The following is a 27,131-nucleotide window of genomic DNA, read 5'->3' on the forward strand; positions in this document are numbered from 1 at the left end:
TATCTCCTTCAATGACACTGTAACATTTTTACTTATAATGTTGCCAAACATTACAAGCTGATCACCACATGATTCCACAAACGCACTTGCTTGTGAACCACGCTTGCTAACTCACAATTACACGACTTTCATGTTGTACTCATGTTGACTCTGCATCAGCAGCATGTTAACTGGGAGTGTCTGCTTCAGCAGACTGCGTTGCTGCTTCCCAGTACCCACCTGAACTGAAGAAATAATTGAGGAGAAGGGATACATGCCAGAGCAAGTCTTTAATATAGATGACGAGACAGGCCTGTTCTGGGAGAGGATGCCTTCCTGAACCTCCTCTCGAAGGAGGAGAAGTCTGTCTGCTCCAGGCTATAAGGCATCAAAGGGCAAGCTAACCTTTCTCTGCTGCATCAACACCTCCGATGACTGTATGATGAAACGGATACTCCGCTACAGATCACTGAACCCACATGCTCTGAAGGAGAAAAACAATAACCACCTTTCTGTCTTTTAGACGTCAAACCACATGGCGTGATTTACTGATGCTGTATTCATGGGCTTGTTTAACAGCTGCTTTGTCCATGAGGTGAAACGGTAACTCGTGGCAAATAATTTGTCCTTCAAAGTCCTACTCATCTTGGACATTGCACCCAGTCACCCAAAGGCAATCCATTTCGCACTCCCGAATGTGGAAGTCGTTTTCTTCCCGCCCATCACCACTTCCCTCCTGCAGCCCAAGGACCAAGGTGTAATAGCTACTTTCAAGAGCGATTACCTCTGGTGCACTTTTGGCAGCATCCTGGAGGCCATGGAGAACGACTCAACAATGACAGTTATGCAATTTTGTTAAAATTACAACGTTGCAGACTGCATCACCGACATTAAAGAGTCCTTGTCAACTGTCAATGCCTACTTGGGGAACATTTGCAATGAGGTAGTCAACCACTTCCAAGTATTCCCCACAGTTGAGGCTGGGATGCTTGCATTGCGGAGCTGGTGTGAGATGTGGGTGGTAACGGACTTCAGGAGCTTCAGGCCAGTGAGGTAGAGGAGCTAATGAGTTAACTGAATAGGACTTAGATGAGCTCTTAAAATCTACCATTGACGCCCAAAACAACGAATATGAGGATAAAGAGGTGGCAATATGTCCGAAGCTCACTCTTGCCAACCTCACCAACATCATGCCAGCAGCCCATAATCTCTCGGACATGGTGGTTGGACATCCCAAACCCAAAACCATGATATTTTCTACCCTCGTTAAACAACCCCACCCTAATCCCTCCTTCCAAATTTCCAGTTTTCCCTCTTGAGTTCCCTTCTGCATCCATCTTGTCCACCCCATGTATCTCCTCCTGCCCCTTCCTCCGTTCGTCCCCACACCCATTGTTTGTCTGCCCCTTCCTGTCGTGGCCTTTGGCTCTACTGTTGGTGTTTCCCTGTTCTCTCTGCTGTTCCTTTGGGTCCGTTGCGTCCTGATCCCTTCAGTGTACTCGTACTAGCTCTTACACGAGCCTTGAGTATGTATATATACAATAATAACTTTAATTACAAAGATGCTTGTTTTAAAAGCCCTCTTTCTGCGATTGAAGAAGAAGATGCACGAATGTGAGCTTTATGTAGCGGTTCCTACGGTAACATTTATTATTCTACGACAGCAGGAACCCTTTTTCTGTTTAGAAGGACACGAGCAGCACACAAACAACCACAGCCATGACACCAATTACGTGCTATAAAACTTTACTAAACTACATAAGGTACATACCTCTTTTCATGTGCTTTGCATTATTTTACATCCTCATTGCAATTCACAGATAGATATTCAATATGTTTGTGAAGCACAATGTGCTTCCCATTGTGTTTTGAATATTTGACATTATGCTTAAAAATGAATTATCTTGCACATAATGAGCAAATAGTAGGTGAATAAAACAAATCTCACGTTAATTAACTGTTTTCAAATATATTTAGTGTTATGAAGATGACCAGCTATGTGTAAGTGCTTCAACGAAACACATCACATTGCAAACATAAATAATTTCATGTCACTGATTGTTAATCATCTCTCGTAATTTGCAATTGATGGAGCCTTTTTATTATTTCTTGTCATAATACCATCTCTATAATTTCCCTCAAAGGGTGAGAAAGGTGAACCTGGATTTTATGGACTTCCGGGGCTGCGGGTGAGTGTATTCCAAGTTGGCATGTGTTACAAAAATCAGGAAAAACCAAGATGAATCATTATCTTGGTCATCAATTATATATATTGTATTTTTGGTGTATAAGTCGACGTGCCGTATAAGTCTAATTGGCTACTTTTCCCATTTTCTTTCTTTCCTTCATTCATGGATAAGTCGATTTTGAGTACAAGATAATCAAGTAAATTCCGACTTCTTTCCTGGAAGTCCTAGCAGTGACCATGTGTTATATACCTCTCCCAGCCCCCTTCCCGTGCCTCCTCCCCCCAAGCCCTCTCCCTCCCACAGATCTCCCAATGTCCCTGCTCTCAAATGTTGTGCTTGTGTGCTTCCCTTTCTCACCCCATCTTGTCTCCTGCTCCCTTTATCTTATGTTTTATGTGTCAGTTTGTCATTTTGTGATTAATGTTAGCTCTTACACGAGCCTCCATCTTGTATACAAAAAAAAAAGAAAAAAAGGATGAAGCTCGATCAAGTGCAGTAGTTAGAAAAACTGTCAGTGAGTCAGAACAGTGTTAATTCCTCCCTGACACTATCACAACGCATCCCCAATTAGCTACTTCCAGGGTCATGAATATTAATGAGCTGTTTTGTGCATATTATTTGAACTAGCAAGTTACCTGTGCCCACACCGGATTTTAAATGGGTAGGAATGGGGGTGGCAAAAATGCAAATGGCATCTTCTGTCATCGAGCCGGCAAGCAGGGAGCAACAATTCGCATTTATTGCCACGTTTGATGCAATTTAAATGCTCTAATGGTGGTGAGGTGCTTCATTTGAAATTGTTTGTTCGACATATGTGACTTTTTGATTCCGAGGGTCCGTAATAAAAATTTGTATTGGTGTCAAAGCCAGTGACCAATTGCAAATTAAAAGTAGGATTACTTTGTGGGACCACCTTTTGGATAAATTTTTCTTAACAACCAACAACTTAAAAGCTGCCGAGTACAACTTGTGCCTCTTTGCAGGAGGAATTTTGAGATGATGTAGTAAGGTTGGATACATATGATTAGGTTTGAAAAGGATGGACAAACGTAATTGGTGAGTGCATGCTCGTTGTTGATTGGATAATTTTTCATGCATCAGTGAGTAGATTAACATTTAATTACTCACCCAATCAGCAAACGCTCCGGGCAAGTCCATTCTGTGTATAAGTCGAGGCCCGGACTTCTGGGACAAAAGGCCGGTATCGACTTGTACACCAAAAACACAGTATTTAAATGTCTTTAAAGCTTTTGTATGTTGATTTTAATAGTATATAATAACCCTTGCCCAAAACCTCTTCCTAAATTACTTTTGGAACACTAACCAAGTCAATTATATCAGCCCGCTGTGTGAATTTGCATTGAAGCCAAAATAAAATAGTAATCAATGTCATTTTATAATTCATCCTCTTTGGCAAAAAACCTTTTTTTCATGCAACATCATTTCATTCTTCAAAATGTGTGCATGTATATACGTGTATCATGTATATGTACAGATTGTTTCTTAAAGACCCGGCCAACATTGGCATGTGTACCAACCTGGTGCCGGCTTGGGATCCTAGTATCCTGGGTTCGAATCCCGGTCGATCGCTGAATTAACGCCAGGTGGGTTGACTCAGCCTGTCATCCTTCCAAGGTCGGCAAATTGAGTCCCAGTTCACTGGTAATTCCTTGTGTGTGGCAAGAGCCGACTAACAGGGTTGGCGGCAGGAAGGGCATCCCGGCCATAAAACATTGCTTCAAAAAGGGGACCACGGTATCCAAAAAAGGCCAACCCCTGCTATGCAGGGGAAAATGGCCTCTAAAGGCCGTTCTTCTTTTTTCTTCTCTTTGACAAAAAAGTCTCTGTGAACTCGGTGATATTGATATCGCACACAAGGGCAATCTTTCCACTGGGGATGGGCAATTTGCAAGGTCATTCAGCACTCCGATTATAAAGAAGAACTCTCATGCGTACGGGGGAACATCTACAAGAATCCAAGATGTTCCGTAACAGAATAATTAATAACAGCCAGGATTTCAAAATTTGAACATACACCAGTGGTACATTTTACAATGACAGACTTTCAACCTGTCAGCTCTAATTTTCATAATAGAGGTTGCATATTTCCCACTATGCAATAATTATACTTGATGTCACTATTACTCCCAGGACCATGGAAAACAACTGTAGTCTGAGTGAATAAGCTGTCTAGCTAGCTCTGCTGTGATTGATACAAGATTGATGTTGGTGTACTCGCCTTTCCTTGCCTTGAAATGGCCTTTGAGATTTTAATAGACTCTCAAATTTTTTGGCTCGCAACCCTTGGCCTATATTCATCCATCTGCTAACCGTAACCAAAGTACAATTTCCCCTGACACTCATGGGGTAATGCTATTTTTCTTGTGCAAATATCCGGTGGTAGATTGACAGAAAGATAAATGAAAATTGTTGGAGGATTATGCATAGGTGAGTTTTTCCAACCATTCTGTGTGATTTAGGGCCTGATTGGGAAGAGAGGCCCACAAGGGCGGCATGGGCTGCTGGGAATAGAGGTGAGTTTTTCTTTTAATGTGTTGTCATGTCCATCCAATGTTCATGCTTAATAAATCGGACTAAATAAGCATGCCAATTGGTGCAATTGATGTATTGAGCTTTATCATTTTGCCTTGCTTGATTTCTCCAGGGCCCTTTTGGAAACCCTGGGAAGTGGGGTCTACAGGGAACCAAAGTGAGTGAGAACCGAAACTCTCCAAACCCCCTTTTTGCTGCACTACTTTGCATGGTCATATGCTTGCAATGTTCGTGTTTGTCTAACTTTTTGAACGCCCTTTTTAAGTATTGTAAAAACAAGACATACAGCAATCCAAGAATGAATACTCACAACAGACATGCCAACATCATTTCATTCTTCAAAATGTGGGCATGTATGTGTGTATGTGTATCATGTATATGTACAGAGTGTTTCAAAAAGACCCGGACAACATTGGTTGTTAATATATTTCGAACCACAAATAATACAACGATACCCTTTGGTTTGTATGACACACAAACTCTTAAAGATTTGTGCACACCATCAATACATATGAGCTCCATTTGCCACATGCAGAACATCAAGGCGGTACACGAGTTCTTGCCATGTTCGACTCGGCATGTTTCCGTCCACTAGTGTGCATGCAGCTGTGATCCGAGAACGAAGATCCTGCAGGTTGTTTGCCACCTTGGTGTTGTAGACAACATCTTTGACAAACCCCCACATAAAACAATCAAGGGGGGTTATGTGTGGTCTTTCGGCCAATCCAGCGACCTGGAAAATTTTCATTCAGGACGGCTCAAACGACTAAGGCCCAATGAGGTGGAGCACCGTCCTGTTGAAAAATGATATCGAGTTGCAAGTCTTCAATTTGTAGGAAGGTAAATCCTTTCAACATGTTCATGTAAATTGTTGAGGTCACTGTATCCTCCACAAAGAAAAACGGACTCAGCAAGCGTTCATGGAGAAGGTCACACCACGCATTGACCTTTGGACTGTCACATATGTTTTCAATGTCCACGTGGGGGTTTTCAGAGCCCTAGATCCTCACATTGTACCAGTTGACCTTCCCACCTGATACATGAAAGTAAGATTCGTCTGTGAACATGACATTTTTCAGGTAATCTTTGTCATTCTCAATGCGACTGAGCATTACCAAGACAAACGCCTTGCTCATTTTTGCTTGCTTGCCTTTTGTATGTCATTTGGTTTGAGTTCCTGCAGAATCTGCACCTTTATAGGCATAAAGCTTCAGTCTTTTATGCAAAATCCTGTCTTTTATACAGTAGTGGTTGGTAGTCCCAGTTCTCTGGATGCACGTCAGATTGATTTTTTGGGACTTTGTTGAAATGATTCATACACTGTACAACGCTTGCTGCATTTCTGCTTGGTCGACCGGTACTTTTCTGTTTCTGACAACTTCCAGCCTCCTTAAACCCCTTGTAGCACTCTCTGATACAAGTCAGCAATGGTGGATTCCTTCCATACTATGTATGGAAATTACATTGAACTTGCGTGTCAGGTCTCGATGAACCATTCGACACATTGCGCATTCTCCTGTGGAGTCGCCATTTTCTTTTACATTAAACCACCACACATGAAAATAAAGAAAACTTTGAGTTTCTGTATCATATAAACCATCATGATAAGCAAATACACTGAGTATTCCAGTCGACTAGGCTGAGGAAATATTGAGACGACTTAGACATAGGGAAACCATGTCCAAAGTACTTTATATTGCGCATGCGCAATTATAAAAAGTATTATTAAAAAAGGCAGGACTCATAAGGCCCATAACAAGGGCGAAATCTTGATCGACATCTCTGCATTTGTCTATTTGTGGCCATAGAGCTTTAATCTCAGTCTGCAAAGACTTGAGTACCACACGGATGCCTCCTAGTTTGGAGGTGATGTGTTGGTATAATTTATGCACATGACGTCAATGTAATGTCATAGGGTTAGTGTGCTTCTTTGGTTATATATATATACATAATAGTCACGGCATTTTCAGTGGGCGGACTGGATGACAACAAAGCACTGCACAACAACTGGTGCTCACCTCAGGCGTGTGGGGCCTGAACTTTGTACTTTGATCCATCAACCATTTATTACAACTAGTGGGCCTGTTAGTCAATTGAACCAAATTTTCATTGGTCTTCACGGCCTTTTAGCATATGTGCATGCTGTAGTGCTTTCACATTAGCTTGCCTTTCACCAAGACCAGATGAGCGTGGGTCAGCGTGGGAATTATATTGTCATGTCAGCCCCGCGATTAACACCGATGGGTGACGAATAGCTGTAACGGTGGTTTTAACTCTGAGGAGCGTAGCCGAAACTGGCGGTCGGTTTGTCGTGCGCGGGTGAAGGAACCAAGGTGCTTGCTTACCTGGACAAAACACACGGGTTGATTCCTGAAACCCACAACAAAGAAACATGACACATAAAATGCAACATAATAATGGTTTAATAAAAGTGAAGCACGATAAAATAAAGGTTGAGGTAAAATACATCCTACATTGAGACGTCTCCACTCAGACGCAAATACAGACAAGGTGAAAGAGAAAACAAAATAAATGTTCTTTCGAGTCGGCCAGCACTCAGCGCTGGTCTCGATGAACACTTTGGTGGGGTCAGTCCACGAGAGGGCCATGTGTCGAAGCACCCAAAATGGCGCCGGTCAATCACGTGAGCACACCAAGCCGGTGCAGTAGGCAGCCAAATGTCTCCCAGTCAATCCCGGGCCAGCCAGCACGACACGGCCCCCAGCTCCCCCAAAGAGCACCACAGACCAGCAACACCTCCTCCTTCGACTATTCAAAAGTTCCACAAAGGCTCCGAAAACTCTCTTCACAAGCGTACACAGGCCAAAAGCAGCTGAGCCACCCGAGAGACAAAAGGCCAAGAGCGAGAGAGTCTCCCCATCCCGCCCCCGAACCCTCCCCCCCCCCCCCCACCTAGACGGCACCCTGTCCAATCGCCAAGCTCCGTCGAATCGCCCCATGGTCCTTCTCGACCAACGAACGCGGGGACGCCCCCCTCCCCCACTCACCTTGTGGGCGGGGCCCAACCGTCGATTGAGAACGTTCGGCCTCCGCCGGCATGGCGTCGACCACAACCGGCCAATGGGAGGCTGTCGTTATTGGCGTTGCCGCAACGAGCATACGCCTCCATGGCCGGCCCCGCTGTAATTGCAAAAACACAGGGAAAACCGCAGGGAGCAATCACAGACCGGGGGAAAACCAACCCAACCCCCATTTGTCTAGCACCGCTCCACCCTCCCTCCCCCATACAAAGACACACAAATAACCCCAAGCTCCAGCTTCACCACCCTCCAGCCTCCTCACCCCCACGCGTCCACGGTCCATGCCATCCCTACACAATTTTTTTTTTTTTTTTTTTTTTTTGGTATACTGAATCGAGGCTCGTGAAAGAGCTAACATTTATTTCACAAACAAATCAACCAGACAAACAAAACACACAAAAAGAGGGAGCGGAAGCCAAGATGGGGAGAGAAGGGGAAGCACACAACCACAACATTTGAGAGCAGGGAGAAGTGTGGGAGGGAGAGGGCTTGGGGGCAGGAGGCGTGGGAGGGGGAGGGTGGGGGGGAGAGGTATAAAACACAAGGGGACCGAAATTAGCGGGGGTAGAAAAGATCAAGGTTTTGGATGGGGGAGGATAAGAGATGGTGGTGAACAGCTGTTTTAAAGACCTGGAGGGTGCAGTGGGATTGAAGAGAGTGAGGGAGTTTGTTCCAGAGGTGGGAGAAAAGAGGAATGAAGGAGTGAAGGTGAGCAGAAAGTCTTGATTTGGCAGTTTAACCATAAGAGGGTTGCAGGCAGATCTTGTGCGACCTGTAGGAATATTTGGGGGACAGAGCCCAGAGAGGGCTGGGGGGGCAAGGCCAGAGAGGAGTCGGTAGAAGACGGAAAGACCACCAACCTGCCTGCGGTGAGTGAGTGAAAGGCCCTTGGAGTTAGCTTCATCGCGGGAGATTCCAATGATTCTGAACGCTTTGGTTTCAACAGCGTGAAGGCGGGCTAGGTGTGAGGCAGGAGCACCAGACCAAAGGGGAGAGCAGTATTCCATAGAGTGTTTTGAATTACTTGGTGGTGAGGTGTTTTGAATTACGTGGTGGTGAGGTGTAATCGTCCCAAACTTCCAGTCTGCAACTACCCCTCCCGTATGTATGTGCTGAGGGGTTCTTTCTTGAATTTTATATTTTTTTTTCAACCTAAATCTTCATCCTAAATTGCTTATAAAAATGTAATATCACAAACACTACAAATAAATTTGTGCAAAATAATTGTTTGTATTATGATTGGTGTAAATCATGACAACACAGCAACTCAGGTACAGTCATTATCCCCAGCTGAAATGAGCCCATTCCCCAGTATCAACGCGTGGTGAGGCGAGGAAAGCGAGCCGAGCCAAGCGAGTGTGTGTGTATATATATATATATATATATATATATATATATATATATATATATATATATATATATATATGAATGAACGTATATATATACTGCACTGTATATTTATATATATACGTATATATATATATATATATATATATATATATATATATATATATATATGTATATATACTCATGCATGCCTCATCCATGTTTTTTTTTTTGTTTTCCTTTTGCTGTCGGACAGTTGTGTGTGAATATATCGTTCATATAACTTTTTGAATATGCCAAGTACATCTATCCGTGGGTGTTGTATATAATCGTATGACTTTTGACATCCTGTTAAAATGGGAGACCTGCTTTTCAGGGAAAGCCTGGCCCGCCTGGTCCAAAGGGAATTGCTGGTCCCCAAGGCCTAAAGGTAAGGATCTTTTATGCCCCTTGTGCAGTTCCAATGGGATTGTGGTACCTAATCCACAACAGAATTCCTCCTTTGCTGGTTAACCATGTACGCCAGCATGGCTTTATTATATCTTGTGATTTGTCAGGTTGATGTTCCTGAGCGAATGCAGATTTATTTATAAACTAGCTCAAGAAAATAAAAAATAAAACTCTGAGTATATTTTAATGCATGCTTCCTAAACACTTTTTCACATAGGTTCCAATAATGTCAGTGATATACTCCCCTTAGTGAATAATTTATGTCGTAGAATAACAGGCTTTTTACTTCTAATTTTAACACGTGATTTCGTTTTGTAAGTCGTCAAACCATGGAGTTACTGGGGAAAGTCGTGAATGGTTGAGTCTACTAATAGAGCAAACTACCCACCATGGTGAATACCATTCATCAGGATGAATTATGGAATGTAATAAATAAATTATTTTGTGCGCCATTCCAGCATTAACTCCATTTTATATATTATGGAATTCATCCCACCATAGTGGTTTCTTAGAGTTGTATTAGCCGATCGATAGCAAAATCATGGGGAAAGTCTGGCTTCAGCGAATGAAAAGAACATCATCTAATGAAAGCCATGTTCAATAATAAAAGTGGTGCCGATCAACAGTGATGCTGCCACAATCCAGAATTCTTTGCACATGCTATACTTTTCTATTAATACTTTAGAGACTGCAGCACTTGCCAAAAATATTTCTTGAAAGCACTTGTACACTCACAATCACTCCACAGGCTTTTACATTTATCTAGCTTTTTATCTAGCTTTCATTTATCTAGGCTTTTACATTTACAACATTACCACTCATCACTTTTTATTTTATTAATATTTACAGTTTGTCTAGCCTCATCCTGCACTCTGAAATCCTAAATAATAGGCAATTAATTCCTCAGCCAATTATAGTCATACTAGCATTGAACAGTGTCGAAGATTAATATGCTGCTTATCCGAACCGTTCATAAATAATGTGTGACATAACCCCGATATTCAAGAAAAATCTAAATTTTTTTCCAACCTACACAAATTCGTTTTCAAAACCATTGAGAAACATCCAGAAAAAATTGTCACAATCCACATATCAAAGAGAAAAGTTTTTTTTTTTTTTAGATAAGGGCAAAACAACCCTACTCATTCAATTTGCCCATCTTTATCTCCTTGATCAATTATATTGTAGACGAATGGTTTGGCGAAACATGAGCCAACCCATGATTCTATTATTGAAAAACTTTGCCTTATCCATGAACATTTGTGTTTATTTGGCATGGGTGGTGTACATTGAATGTATCTGTACTTGTTCCCTTTCTGTTTCATCCCTGCCTCTCCCTTCCTCTTCTTGCTGTGTTTCATCCAGCATGTGTGTAGCTTGTTCACTCCAGTGTGTTCTTCTCACCTTCACCCTTGAGCTTACTCTCACTTCTACTCTGATGTTGGTGTTTCCCCTTTTCAATTTTGTTCCTTTCCATTTTGCTTTAAATCTTCCATGAGTCCGATCATGGAGACAAAAAGAACATTTGTTTCAGGTTAACCCTAATTTATATCATGGATTGACTGCACTAACCTCGTACTTGACAGTTAACAGGGCACTGATGGAGATAGTCCAACCTGCCCAATCACACCTCCCACAACTTGCAAAATGATGAATCCTCAGTAGGTATCTTTTTTCTTTTTTTTGGTAGCTTCCTTTCTCTCAACAAAGGGAAAGAGCTTGGAGCTCTAGGCTGCGTAGAGTTAATCACATTCTCCTGGCGACTGCCTATTTGAGTATTTTGACCTTAACCCGATATATGCGGGCAGTGACCAAAATGGCCTCCCTCATCGATTTTTGCGATAACTTCCAAACCGCTGCTGATCAGAAAATGTCCTTTCATTACTTTTTTTTCTCTGGAGTCTCGCACAAGTTCTGATACAAAATTTGCAGAAACTTAACTTACCGTATACATGTTACATAACTTTTTATGGTCGCATGTCCATCCAAAACCATAATTTCTCCATTTGTGTGTGTAAAGTATACCCAAATCCCTGTTATTTGCACTAGATCATTTATAAATCTGAACTTTTGTCCCATTTTGTCTTCTTACAATGAAGGCATGTTTGTCTACAAAAATTGCAATGCATGCATATTCGTTTAATGGCCTTCTATATGCATGCCAATTTTTACGACGATCGGATCTTCCGTTGCCGAGATCTGAGGGTGGGGCAAAACAGTCCCGTGCCAGCCAAATTAACCCTGCCAAAATGACCCCACCAGCCAAATTAACCCACGAAATTGCCCAGCCCAGATAGGGTTAAAGCAGCAATCGGTTGACCCAATTTGAATTTACTCACGTTACAAACAATATTCCATTTTGAGGCTGCCTCACAGTGATCTCAGTGACAATGCTTCTCTCTCTCCCTGTCATCTGCATACAAAGGTCTCCTAAGCTTTGTCTCAGACATGATTGTGGTTAATCGTTGTGCGGCCAAGGAGAACCATGCCATCTGTGCCACCACTGAGGTGTGACAAACTTCTGCCATGTCCACATATTGTATATGCCATAAAGCAACACCGCCATTGGGGATATGAATCCCAGATAAGCCCCCAAATGTCACAACCAAGTTTCTTTAATAGATCAATTTCCATCTGGGAGTCGGTCAAGTGTGGTCCAAATTTGGTTATTATTCACAGGGAAGAAAACATAGCAGCACTTGATCCACCAATGTGGCACTGTGCCAAGCAAATGGTCACTAGCTAGCCCTTTCTCAACTTTTTATCAATCCTTCCTTTATCTCTTTCTATACTCTCATTACACAAACCTTTAAGAAAGCCTCTCCCACCTCCCTTTGGTGGCCAGGTTGTTGGAACCACTCGAACCACGAAATGAATCACCAACCACTTCAGACTGTAACAAGGAAATTTATTTAAGTTACGTGTACACGGAGAGAATGGTAATCATATAGATGAGTATATACCAAGCAACCCTACCATTCTCTGAAAAATCAAGCATCGAGTTAGTGGTATTTATACATTGCCAAGAGGAACAGCGCAGCATGTTATCTCCCCTAGTGAGATTGTGAGCTGCGTATGTGGCAGCTACGATTCCTGAAAATGACTCCGCCAGCTTACATAAACAGAGTTTAAAAGTTCACCATTTGCCCTACTCCAGTGAGCTATGTTTCAGTAAGCTCCATACAATCTTCCACAGCAACACAACAAACCCTTCACCTAAAGCTGATTTTCATCCAAACAGCAGCAAGGTTACATGGTAACCCACCAGCCCACAAGTTACAATACCAATTGCTGTAAAAAAACAAACCCAGAATGCAATTCATTTTTCCCTTACAATCAACTACCCATGATACTCATTATATTGCATTTGAGTCTGTTTGTCTATCTGTTTGTTTGCCTGCACAGAATAAATATGATTTTCTCTGCAACCGTTGGTCCAATTGACAGGAAATTTTCACCAGAGGTCTAACTCCACCTGTATAATTTTTAGTGATATTTATGACATCATAGGTCACGTGGTTCGGCCGCCATTTTGGAAAAACCGAAAAACTTTGCACCTCTATATCTCCGAAAGCGCTGAATAGAAAAAATTGAGACATGGCTCATTGTAAAGAACTCTCCATGGGGAATAAAATATGTTAATGATGATGTCATAGGTGCTTCCATTATTACGTCATAATTCGACAAGTACAAAACTTCATCCAATCAAGATGAAATTTCTTTAGCATAAATTGGTGGAGAAAAAAAAAAAATGATGACGTTGTCGGTCACCTGGTTCGGCCGCCATCTGGGAAAAACTGAAAACATTTGCACCTCTATATCTCCGAAAGCGCTGCATAGAAAAAATTGAGACATGGCTCATTGTAAAGAACTCTCCATGTGGAATAAGATCTGTTAATGATGATGTCATAGGTGCCCCCATTATGACGTCATAATTCAACAAGTACAAAACTTCACCCGATCAAGATGAAATTTCTTGCGCATAATCTAGGCCTATGGATAAATTGGTGGAGAAAATAAAAATGATGACGTCATTGGTCACGTGGTTTGGCTGCAATATTTGTTTTAACACATAAGCTATAAAAACTACTGAAAACATCCTGGCTAAGGTCTGCAATCTCTGATTGCTCTTTCGTGTTTTCATTTGGCTTTGATTGGACAGAAATGACAATTACCATTTGTGAGCTTCTACACTCTCACAATCCCTCCACAAGACCTAAATATATATTCTACCTAAATATATATTCAACACATCACATTTTAAAGTGCAAGTAAAGTGACAATGTATGTTGGGCCTTATTAGGGAGAATTATGTTCATTTTTAACATTTATTTGGCAATACACAATATTTAGTGATTATAGTTAACATAATTAGCATATTTTTGCCATTTTTCAACACATCTTCATATGCAATAAACCGGAAGCGTTCAGCATTTTCCGGAATGTGACGTCACGAAAAGACCGCCTGCGAACAGATGATTTATCGCCATCACAAAGCTATCGCATTGATTTGCCGTGTGATGTTTACCTGATTAATTTTGGGTGTATATGTGTGTATGTGTATATATGTGTGTGTGTATATGTGTGTGTGTATATGTGTGTGGGTGTATATGTGTGTGTATGTGTATATGTGTGTGTGTGTATATGTGTGTGTGTGTATATGTGTGTGTGTGTATATGTGTGCGGGTTTATATGTGTGTGTGTGTATATGTGTGTGGGTGTATATGTGTGTGGGTGTATATGTGTGTGGGTGTATATGTGTGTGTATGTGTATATGTGTGTGTGTGTATATGTGTGTGTGTATATGTGTGCGGGTGTATATGTGTGTGTGTGTGTGTATATGTGTGTGGGTTTATATGTGTGTATGTGTATATGTGTGTGGGTGTATGTTAGGGTGCATCAAACGCCCCATGATTTTCAAAAAGTTGTTGTATTTTAATGTCTATTCCCTCAAATGTTACACTTGTTGGTAGAAGTATGTATGCAAAAAATAGATGAAATCAGAGGTGGTCCTGGGTGGCCACCGGCCACTTTTATATATTTAGGGCCATTTAGGGCCACAGCTAAACTACTTTACAAGATAATGTAAAATTAACTACAAGATAATGTAAAATTAACCATTATACCTATATACAAAAGTAAAGTCCTACTTTTACTAAATGCCTAATATCAAACAGTTAAAACAACCTTACATGTCAATGTAAAATTAACCAAAATCGTTCTTCATATTACAAAGTTGTAGTACAGTGTTGTAGTATTGTACTTTCATTGATTAAAAGTTTGAAAATGTATTAAGCACAACGCCAATGTCACTACTCCAACTTTGCTCGTTTCCGCAAATTTGGCCTCGCTTTGCGGTCACATTCAACCACTTGAAGAAGATTTTGGAAGTGGTCTTCTCTTCTTGCAGTTGAGACAAAATCAGTTGCGAGCTTTACTGCTCTCTCCGCAGGGTCATTCACAACATTAAGCCCATCCACAATGGACTTGGCTGCCTTGAAGTGCTCATTGTTCTGCCAAGTGTCAACATCCTCTGTTAGGAAGGTCATATCTAGGTGAAGAAGGTTTACTGTAAACCACGAGTCCTCGTTCACAAGATCAGCCAGGGTTGTCGCTTCTGTAATTTTTGGAAATGACGGTTTGCCATATCCAGAACCGTAGCGGTGTTTTGGAGTGCTTGGCATTTCATCTGGTTGTATGGCCAGTAACACATCTGCAAGGGCACGACGATCCTTTTGAGGAATTGCATTGCTGAACAGTGCCAAAACAACCAGTTCTGGGGTTAAATACCACAAATGTCTATCAAAGGCTTTCACAGCGCTGACTGAAATGGTTGAGTTGACAGCTTTATAGTTGAGCAGAGTCTTGTAAAAGCACAAATCAAACCATGGGGCATTTGAAGCAGACTGACATATGAGCCACCAATCACAATAAATATAAACAACAAAAACAACAAACTCCTTCAGTTTTTTCTGTTGATGTTGTGTTGTTACAGTTCCTCGAGGTAGTAGAGAAATTTGCTCTTCAAGTAGGCATATTTTGATGGAATAAAGAATCTTTGACATCCACCTTGCTTTATGCATGGCCCCTGGTCTGTGGAGTGTTCCTTGTTTTGTGACATCATCATCGAGGACTACCTGGCAGAGTTGTGCCATTTCCTTGTAGTCTTCCCTACAGTATGAAGCGCTTGTGCGGATTGTGCTTAAAACCTTGTTTTTGCAGGATAAAAGCAGCTGTTGTGCATAGTCATGGTACATGGAAATGTCAATTTTGGTTAAACTTTCATTCTTTGCATGCGATATGCGTGCCCAATTCTTCTGGAATTTTTGGAACAAAGATACTTCTGGAGACTTTGATGCCTCAATTTTGAGAACGTCAAACACATGATCCAGGATTACCTCTCCAACATGATGGCGACATGCACACCACAGAAGAGCACGGTCCAGTTTTGATTGAATGGTAACACAGGCAACTGTAACGTGTCCAGTGTTTGATGCTGTTGTGTCAAAACATAAGTTGACAACTGATTGTTTGCACTTCCATGAATGTAGATACGTGTAAGTGTGCTCGGCAATGATGTCACCTGATGACCTATCACTTCCAGGAGGATATCTAGCCACCCCCAGTAGCTTTACATCAGTGGCATTCCCAACCAACACTGGCAATCTTTCTTCCTTGACATTCTTGTTTGTGAGCGTTGGTATCTGCTTGCCATCCCAGTGAAGTGTTGCAGCTGTTGGGGCGATCCAATTTTCTTGAATATCTTTGGCGATAGCACTTGTTATTGATCGTCGAGCCTTATCAGCAGTTGAGTACGACTTGGCCACACGACGTGGATCACCTCCTGCCTCTTGAATTACAGCTTTGGTGAGCGCAACCTGTTGAACAGGAGTTATGTTTAGTCGAGTAGCAACAGACACAACTGAATGTCTTTTCAGAATATCATGAGGAATAAAGGCAGATGTACCTGCATATGTTGATCTGTGGTGACTACGCTTCCTTTGAAACTCTGGAATCGCCTCTTCTTCAGTTTCTTCCAAGCTATCTGCAGAGTCACTATCATCAGAGCATACAGAACTAATTGTCATTTCTTGTACACTGGATGATTCATGACGTTCTCTAATTATCTAGAGAACGTCATGACGTTCTCTAAAAATACAAACTAATTATCAAACCATCGTTTTTTGCATAAAATTGTTATATTTGTATTCCTCTCATCAAGACCTTCAATTTGATACCAAACATGACTAGGTTTGGGTGTAAAATAACAAAATCAAACATTTTTACATAGTGCGGCCCCGAAAATGGCCCTAAATATATAAAAGTGGCCGGTGGCCACCCAGGACCACCTCTGATTTCATTTATTTTTTGCATACATACTTCTACCAACAAGTGTAACATTTGAGAGAATAGACATTAAAATCCAAGAACCTAAGGGCGTTTGATGCACCCTAGTGTATGTGTGTGTGTGTGTGGGTGTATATGGGTGTGTGTGTGTGTGTGTGTGTGTGTGTGTGTGTGTGTGTGTGTGTGTGTGTGTGTGTGTGTGTGTGTGTGTGTGTGTGTGTGTGTGTGTGTGTGTGTGTGTGTGTGTGTTCGTTCCCTGAATTCGACGTGCTGTCTGTCCAATCTCGTGACAACACGTCGATTCCCTGACTGTGGCCATTGCTTGGCAGTGACCACATGTACACCTGCAACAAAACATGACACTCATCAACACATTATGTTATGTCCATAAGCGGCGATACTTAAAATACTTGTCATTCATGAAAGTATGTACATTTATATTTAGTTAAGAACTCACCAGTCACTGTTTCCCATTCTGGATGCTTCTTCCTCGACATTTGTGTTTCACGGTCCGCCATTAGCCTGATTAGCGTCGCGCTCTGGCTCGAACATTTCGGGTTTAATCCCAGCAAAATCCACATTAAATTCCTCAATCTCTTCTCTGACAAATCCATCGTAAGAACTTCCCTCATCCTCCGAAAATCCCAGCACAAACTCGCTCTCACTCCCACTCAAATCCTCAAATTCGACAAGTATTTCTGCACTCGCTGATGCCATAGTTGTTGACCTCGATAAGCCTGTTGTCTTTTTGTGACGTCACAGATGCGCCTCGCCCACTTTTGAAATTCATTCGGGAAATTTCCAGGAAAAAGTGTTTTTCTCATAGTTAAAATAATATTTCAAAGATTTAATTTCAGTAAAACATAACTTCAGGATATATTATATAATAAGGCCCAATATATATTATCACTTTACTTGCACTTTAATTTATACTTACAGCTCACCTCCTCTTCAAATATTGTAATATCCTAAAATAATAGGCCATTCATTTGTGAATCATAGGTTTAGCAGCATGAGTCTACAGAACATCAACACAATACTTAACCAAACCTCCAATACAAATTTGTGACACCTGCCTGTAGATTAAATGAGACATTTAAATTGATGATGAAGTTTTTTTTTTTTTTTTTTTAAATACAAGATCGAGGCTCATGTAAGATCTAACATTAATCACAAAAAACATAAACGTACACATAAAACATAATAAAGGGAGTGGGAGACAAGATGGGGAGAGAGAGAGAGAGGGAAGCACACAAGTACAACAGTAGAGAACAGGAACATCGGGAGATCTGTGGGAGGGAGAGGGCTTGGGGGGAGGGGCAGGCGAAAGGGGGGGGGGGAGGTGGAGGAGAGGTATAATGGAGAGCTATAAAATGGAGAGATATAAAACAAATGGCATAGTTAGATGATGTAAAGGTAAAAAATTGATTGAAATTCTGTAAATAGAAGATAACCAAGTTGATAAATGAGAGTTAAGGGCCCATCTGTTTATTATGTGTACACTGGGGGACGATGGTGGGTACTACATTAAGAAAAGGGAGAATTATTTGGGGAAAGGAAGTTTGGGAGTGTGAGAGGAGTGGTTATTAAGGAGAAAGGTGTTTGGGAAGTCGGAGTCATGGGAAAGAAGAATAGGGATTCTGCATTTGATGGAGTGTCCCCCTGATGTATCCCTCTACTGGCCATGCTGTTAGTTAGTGTATTTCATCATTTCCCAATGTGTTATTTGATTTGTTCTGTGCTCTAATATTTACATGACTCTCGGCTTATGGTCCAAAACTAGAAAAAGGGAAGGGGCATGTTTGGAGTATAAAGGAAGGGGTAGGGGTTAAAATTTTGCCATATTTGCATGTGTAATAAATGAATTGCTAGGCCTACTAGGTTGAGTACAAGAATGATGGGCCTAATGATGAACTCTGCCACCGAAGGTGGACAGAGTTTATGATTTCACCCTTGTCTGTCTGTTTGTCTCTGTCTGTCTCTGTCTGTTTGTCTGTCGGTCTCTATGTTTGTGTATGTCTGTTTGTTTGTCTGTGAATAGGACATCTCAAAATATGGACGGATTCAGACGAAATTTGGTGTACATGTTGGGTGATTGAAGACAAGGATGAATTGATTCGATTGTGGTGAAGATTTGGTATTTTAAGCGATTCTTCACCATTGAGAGATGGGGCCAAAAACAACATGGCATGATGTTCCAAAAAGTTGTGGACAAGTCATGACAAAACCCGGTGGATGAGTTGTTATACTGTAGGTGACGAGAACAAGCGATTAGATTTTGGTTCAGGTCCGAATCCAGATCCAGCATATCAGTCGGATACAAAAACGTAACCTGTTCAGCCTGGTATGTGGTATGTGCTCCACCGAGTGCCGTTCTAGTTTCCTCCTGTTTTGAAAATTCCTTTGTATTAAATTATTCCTAAGAACATTTTCCAATTTTTTAAATGTATTTTTTCACTCGCAGGGACAGCAAGGCTTACCAGGCCCATCTGGACAACACGGACCAAAGGTTTGTTTCCATCATACAGAGGGTTGGAAGTTGCATCACCACATTAGGATGCCTTATCAGACAATATACTGACATCGCTATACTGATAATTCACTAAATCTGTGAGCATGACCTCAAAGTCCGTTTACTTGATTTTAAAGTCCTTCATTTGAGAGTCCATTCCCAGGGCTGAGTTCTAAAGGTTTTATTTTATTTTGAGGCTATTTTACAACAGATAAACAAAACTTATTGTTTTCAAAACGGTTGTCAGTGATCCAATGTGTATTTTGGAGTTTGGTGAATGTTTTCCATCCTCGAGGATAATTTTCTAACTATGCATCTCCTTACTCAAAAGGCTTTTAATGTATCAGAGTTCATATTATCATAATATTTACTTAGTTTGTTAAATTATTCCATCCAGTTCAATGATGAAGGTCGATTTCTAAATGATATATTCCAGCTAAATCCATTCTGGGTCATTTGAGCTCATCGATAAAGGTCATATCCCATGATTTGTTACATTGAATGGAACAGTCTTGTTTCATTCATTTTTCTATTTTTTTTGTCAGGGCTTGCCAGGGCTGGATCAGGAGTCAGGCCCGAAGGGACTACCTGGACCTCAGGTATGTCTATTAAACAAGTTCAAATTGTACAAAGACTTTAGAATCACATTTTCATGACTTTTCTCAACCGGTTTCTTTGTAATAAATTTTCAAGTATAGCTTCCAATCATGAAAGGTCAACAGCTTGTACTGATTTGCAGTGGATGACGGTAAATATAAAGTTTAACAATTCCCCCAACTTTGTTCTTTGTACTAACAAAATCCTGGATTATATTTTCCTCTATATAATATAATCGTTGTGGCTCACAAAAACTATTTTCCAGGAATTTGATTGGATTCCTAATATAGAATATCGCCAGCGAAGGTAAACACCTCTCCTTCGTTCAGAGCGAATGCCCAACCAAAACACGGTCAAGCTTTGTTACATCAGCTTTTAATCATCGCACTTTATCGGATGTCGAGGCAAGAGGGAACCACACACCAAGATGGAAGACACAGGAACCGCCGGGCCGCGCATGCGCGACAGCGACGATGCATATGCCTACGTCACCAATAGTAATCACATGAACATATAACGGCGTGACGACGGTTTTTCTCTTGCTGATCACTATACTGCATACAACCGGATCCATAATTTTATACTAGATTGGAACCAAGGAAATGTACAACAATTAACGAGAGCCGGTTATAGAGTTAGGGTTGTCAACTCGGTCCAGAACACAGAAGCAGGGACACATGATGGCCAACAGCAACACCTACCTGCAGTCAACCCAACCACCATATATACATAAACAAACAATGGCGAGATCATATTTCCCTTTGACTTCTGTTTGAACTCCCACGCACAATAACCAAATGAGTAGGCATTAGTCAGGAGAGTTCAATCGCAGATCAACATATTATATATAGCAGTTGGGATGTTATTAATCATCTTTCATATTACACTACCCATTGTCATGGGTTAGTATAGCATGTGGACATCAAGAACATACATGTAGATTAAACCAAATGAACATAGCACCCAGACTCAAAACAAATCACTGATGGATGTCATGGGTTAGTATAGCATGTAAGCATCAACATATATGTGGATTAAATCAAACAAAAATAGTGCCCAGACTATGAACAAATCACTGGTAGATGTCATGGGTTAGTATAGCATGTCATATATGAAGATGGAATTGAACTAAAACCACCAATGGGGTGGAAACAACTCAGGGAAAAGTTATCACATGCATCGACGTCAATCAACAATTAGCACTAACTGAAAACATTACTGTAGATATGAGCCTTTACAATATCAACACAATCAGGATAAGACTAATCTTGCAGACATCCAGGCGGTCGCCAAGCGTGACTGGAGTCACGCAGGTCGGGTGCAGATGATAGCTGAGGGCCGGTCAGCTGTAGCACCGAAGCATGGATGACTGACTGGCTGACTGGATGACTGGGTGACCACAGCGTGGAAGGTAGCAATCCATATCAGGCTGTACGGCTGTGGCAACCTCCAAAGGGACCTCCGTGACCCAGAGCGGCACAGCCGGAAGAAGCGGTATAAGTGGTGACACAGGGGGCGGTGGAGTCCAACAATCCCCGGTATACTCCAGGTCGCAATCAGACTAACACTGATAGGGTTGGAAGATCGTGCCGGCGGAGGAAGGATGGACGTGAGCTGGAACCAGACAACATCCGTCCTGGCGAACCCCATAGGCGGATAAATGCAGCTGTCCATCCAGGATTCCATTGACGGAACACCACGGGTGGTCCAGTGATGCCACAATATGTCGGTGTCGTGCCGAGGACACGCCACGATCCACAGCGAGGCAAACGAGGCTACCAACGGGAGGCAAATCCACACACAAACGAGTCAGAGCATTGAGCAGTGTCACCCTATGCCCATCATTGACAATACAGGAGGTAGTGAAGGAAGCGACAGTCCCCCGAAGAACAAGGACCAACCGGCGGTAGTATTTAAAGATGTCAGCAGCAAAGGGAACTGCTACCGTGTCCGGGGAGCTCACAGTTGTCTGCTCAATAGCCAGGTAAGGAAAGTATGCACCGAGCTTTATGGGGAGGTCCGTGGTGCTAGAACTTCTGCCCTGATCAGCTACAGAGTGAACAAAGCAAGGCTCAGGCCAAAATCGCATAGGTTTCTCTCCACAGTAAATCTGTTCAATGTCAGAGGTTGTCATGAGTGGCGAATCTTGATGCAGGCTGATATCATTTACAATCACCAATAGGGTTCCCACGAGCACATTCCCATTCCCACATCTCTGAGCCAGCTTGGGGCTGGGAGGCTCAGGTCTCACATCAATGTTGTCTTCTTCTTCTTCAGAACAGTGGTTAAACCACGCGTGCCGAGCACTAACTTTATAGGCATGAGGCGCAAGGTTGTCATCCTCCTCATCTGCTACATTACAATCGTTAATGTGTAGTCGTTACTCGCAACAATCACTGACCTCGTAGGCATGAGGCTGAGGTTTCACGTCAAATTGTGCTCTTCTTCTTCTTCCCTGTCGGAACAGTTGGTAATCCAGAGTCTGTTGTACTGTTCTTCTTCTTCACTGTCGTATTAAATCCACAAAGGCTTCACATCAAGGTCCTCATAAGCATGAGGGTCAGACTCTACACCAAGGTTGTCTTCCTCCTCCTCTTCTTCTTCATAAGTCATTGATCGTTAATGGGTAGTTGTTAATTCCCATGTCACAAACACTGACCTCGTAGGCACGATGCTCAGATTTCACGTCAAAGTTGTGTTCTTCTTCTTCCCCGTCGGAACAGTCGGTAACTCACAGTCTGTTGTATTCTTCTTCTTCCTCACTATTGTAGTTGCTAATCCCCACGTGACGAGTACCAGCCATACAGCGATGGTCAGGCTCGGGAAGAAACTCGCATTTACTTAAGAAATGTTGTGGGGGGTGAGCAGTTGCTGGACACGGTGGACACAATTTGCCCGGCACACGAGAACGATCTTTCGGGTGGTCATCAGGTGAACAGTTGATTAAATTCGACTCTATGAAATGGGCCCCAGATGTGTGAAATCCGTAATGGAGCCAAATGGATTGCCAAATGGAGGCCAAAGATGTAGAGGCCTTCACAATAGAGCCTCTGGAGATGATGGGACAATACTCCACTTTTTTAGCAGAAAGTAAAGAGGTCTTGGTGAAACTGATGAAGACATTGAAGAAAGAAAATGAAAATGCTGGTCTTTATTTAAACCTAAAAAAGTCTGAAATCTTATGAACTGAAAATATCGATGTGTTCAGATTGGGAGACAATCAAGTGTAAATAGTGGAAAGTTTCATCTTCCTGGGTTCTAAGATTGAAGTGAGTGAAAAATGTAGAGGAGAAATCGATAGACTGTGAATGGCAATGTCAGGATTGACAAAGATCTGGAAAGACAAGGATGTAACAATACAAACGAAGAGGAGGCTGGAAAGTTTCATCTCAATCAGCCATGTGTTTGCTGAGAAAAACGAGGTTTAGCTCATACCGGTTTAACCCATAAGGACAGACGGACGGACAGATAGACAACCCAAAAACATAATGCCTCCGGTCACCTTCGGGGCGGAGGCATAAAAAGACATAAAATGTCATAGCCCTCATGGTTTTAGTAATCTGGCTGTATGGAGTTAAAGTCCATCAGTCAGCCATCTTTGGTCTGATTACAAAACAAAATCTTCTGCATATATACAGTCAAGTGAAAAGGTAAGTACACCCCATGTAAAGTTTTGACTTTTTCAACATATTTCAACATACAGCTATTTGATCTTCATTTCAACAATATTGATAGATAAAGGTGATATAATATAACAAATATCATGAACATTTACATTTTGTAATCCATTGTATAATTTAAATAAACATAAATGCAAATTTTGCATGTGGAAAAAGTAAGTACACCCCGACATTTATCATTACTTCAAATACATAAAATTAGAATCAGGTGCACCAGCTCAGGTGCAAATGATTAGAACATCGTTAGAGAGGATCTTAGAGGAACCTGTCTTATTTAAACCTCAGACATTTAGTTTGGTTTGCTCTTTGTTGTTAAAGTGTGTGGCGTCACCATGCCTAGATCAAAAGAGCTCTCTGAGGCCTTCAGAAAGAAAGTTATTGATGCCTACGAGTCTGCGAAGGGATTTAAAAAGATATCCAAACAATTTGAAATCAATCATTCGACTGTCCGGAAGATCATCTACAAGTGGAGAAGATTCCAAACAACTGCCAACTTGTTCAGGCCAGGCCGCCCCAGCAAGTTCAGCCCGAGAGCAGACCACAAGATGCTGAAAGAAGTCTCTAAGAACCCCAGAATGTCATCACGGGACCTACAGGTAGCTCTTGCCACTGTTGATGTCAAAGTGCACGAGTCTACCATTAGAAAGAGGCTGCACAAATTTGATCTACATGGGAGGTGTGCCAGGAGGAAACCTTTTCTCTCCAGAAAGAACATCAGGGCAAGACTAAAGTTTGCCAATGAACACCTAGACAAAGACCAGCACTTCTGGAACAATGTGCTCTGGACATATGAGTCAAAGGTAGAGCTATTTGGCCACAGTACCAGAAGACATGTTTGGCGAAAACCAAAGACAGTATTTGACCACAAGAGTCTGATACCAACTGTAAAGCATTGTGGTGGAAATATTATGGTTTGGGGCAGCGTTGCTGCATCAGGGCCTGGGCAGCTCACCATCATCGACTCCACTATGAATTCTTCATTGCATCAGAGGGTGCTTGAGGATAATGTGAGGCCATCTGTCGGAAAGTTGAGGCTCAACCGAAGGTGGACCTTGCAACATGACAATGACCCTAAACATACCAGTAAATCCACCAAGGAATGGCTGAAAAGAAAGAAATGGAGGGTTCTGGAATGGCCAAGTCAAAGCCCGGATCTAAATCCCATCGAGATGTTGTGGGGGGATTTCAAACGAGCTGTGCATGCAAGAAACCCCTCAAACATCGCACAGCTGAAAGAATTCTGCATGGAGGAGTGGGCAAAAATTTCTCCCTGTCGATGTCAGAGACTGGTGGACAGTTATAAGAAACGCCTTCTTGAGGTTGTTTCTGCCAAAGGGGGCAATACCACCTATTAGAGCCAAGGGTGTACTTACTTTTTCCACATGCGAAATTTGCATTTATGTTTATTTAAATTATACAATGGACTACAAAATGTAAATGTTTCATGATATTTGTTATATTATATCACCTTTATCTATCAATATTGTTGAAATGAAGATCAAATAGTTGTACGTTGAAATATGTTGAAAAAGTCAAAACTTCACATGGGGGTGTACTTACTTTTTCACGTGACTGTATACTCATGTATTGTCTTTGTGCCAAGTTTGAAGAAAATCGGTCCATGCATGTCGAGAAATGGTTGAGGTCGTGGTCAATATCAGGTATTTTCCAACTAAAATGACTGTCAGTCGGCCATCTTTGATCGCATCGTGAAACAAAATGATGTGCATATGTATACCATTATGTATGTCTTTGCACCAAGTTTTAACAAAATCGGTCCATACATCGAGATATGGTTGTGCACATACGGATGGACGGATGAGACCCAATCCATAAGGCCCCGTTTCGGACTAAATCCAGCAGGGGCTAATAACCATTCCTTTCATGGTGTGATGAGCATAGGAGCTGCTGAGGTCGTTTCATTGGCTAAAGAGTACAATCCTGGACGGGTCGCCACTCCGATGCAAGATACGCGAATGGTTCATTCTTCCCAATAAGCTGGTACTCATTTTGCCGACCTCGGAAGGAAGACAGGCTGAGTTAACCCACGCGGTGTTATATCAACGGCATAACATGGACTCAAACTCTCGACCCTAAGATCTTAAGCCAGAGGGAAAAAAAAAGTTCTTAAAAGAAGAGATTGCAATTGCCTGTTAAAGTAGGTAAATAAAACTGAAAAGGTTAGAAATTTCTAGAAGTTTGAGCAGGCTTGCAATGAAACAAATGACCACACAATGTTATATTTCCATGCTTGCCTTCAACACTGTCTTCTGATTTGGCCTAACAGACTCTAACAACAACAAATGAATAATCAATAAATATGTAGAACAAATACTTTACAAAGAAGCGCAATATTGTGAATTATGAACAAATGGCTTGTAAAGAAATAAATTAGAGTCTCGTTAAGATTAAAAGATTCATTCCACAGGCCACAGATAATTCAAATTAATGGCTTCATGAGAATTGTTGGATTCTATTTTACATGACAAGATATATTAAATGGAGTTTATGATGTTTATGGGGCTACAATGTATTGAAAAGATTCAGAATATGTGGTAATTAAAGAGTCTAGAGTCTAGACAATAGAGAGAGAGCGGATGCAAAATGTATGCAGCTCAACTAAACAATAATGGCCTTAATTAAAAAAGTAATAAGATCCACTTCTTTTCAGTCCAAATTTATCCCATATTCTTATGGGGTTGGCCCAAGTCTTCCACTAACTCGTTGGTCAGGTCTGACATTCAAGTGAAACTGTCAGGAATATTTGTCGTTTGTTCAGGGTTCAGGATGAATTCAACTAGCCTCTGTCACATCCTGTCATACATTTTACATTTTAAGAAGTAGGGCATTATTAGGTTTCCAGCTGGAAGCGTATTGTTCTTGTAAAGATTATTATTATTCTAGGCAAGGTTTGTGGAGGCGATTCTGAGAAAACCGTGACAGCCAGCTTTACGAAACTTTAACTGTTAGCTCGTGCGTGACAATTTTTGTTTATCCAACTTTGACCTTTTTTGGCCGTCATATTGGATTTAAGGAAAAAAGATCTTCTTCTCTGAAACCACTGAACCGATCAAGGCAAAACTTTCAACAAATGATCAACTATCCATGGAGATACAAGTTTGAAAAAAAACAACCTGTCATCGATCACGTGATTTGGCAGCCATATTGGTTTGAAAAAAAAAAACCTTTAAAAATTCTCTCCCCTGAAACTGCTGAATCGATCAATACAAAACTTTACACATATAAACGATTACCCACGGGGAAATATTTTTCACAACGACATCATCAATCACAGTTTGGCAGCCAAATTGGATTGAAGGAAAAACGTTTAAAAATATGTATTCTTCTCTGAAACTGCTAAACCAATCAAAGCAAAACTTTAAACATAATCGATTACCCATGGGGATGAAAGTTGAAAAAAAAAATCGGTAACATGGATTGGTAGCCATATTAGATT

The 27,131-nt window shown here is 41.5% G+C and overlaps 1 protein-coding gene and 1 long non-coding RNA gene across 2 annotated transcripts in view; one reads left to right on the plus strand and one right to left on the minus strand.

The window, feature by feature from the left end:
* The window catches only part of LOC137433154 (uncharacterized), a 432,405-nt gene that overhangs the window by 107,826 nt on the left and 297,448 nt on the right, over window positions 1-27,131 (plus strand). Inside the window, exons 11-16 of the mRNA XM_078783571.1 lie at window positions 2,124-2,168; window positions 4,649-4,702; window positions 4,834-4,878; window positions 9,465-9,518; window positions 19,350-19,394; window positions 19,943-19,996. Coding sequence (XP_078639697.1) covers window positions 2,124-2,168; window positions 4,649-4,702; window positions 4,834-4,878; window positions 9,465-9,518; window positions 19,350-19,394; window positions 19,943-19,996 — 297 coding nt within the window. The remainder of the gene's footprint in view (window positions 1-2,123; window positions 2,169-4,648; window positions 4,703-4,833; window positions 4,879-9,464; window positions 9,519-19,349; window positions 19,395-19,942; window positions 19,997-27,131) is intronic.
* LOC137432752 (uncharacterized) lies at window positions 17,016-17,614 on the minus strand. The gene is made up of 2 exons (XR_013624222.1): window positions 17,343-17,614; window positions 17,016-17,229 (listed from the first exon to the last, which is right to left on the minus strand). It is a non-coding gene; the product is annotated as an uncharacterized LOC137432752 (long non-coding RNA).

The sequence above is a fragment of the Myxine glutinosa genome, chromosome 8, assembly GCF_964187855.1.
Source record: "Myxine glutinosa chromosome 8, kmMyxGlut1.1, whole genome shotgun sequence".
NCBI classification, from domain to species: domain Eukaryota; kingdom Metazoa; phylum Chordata; class Myxini; order Myxiniformes; family Myxinidae; genus Myxine; species Myxine glutinosa.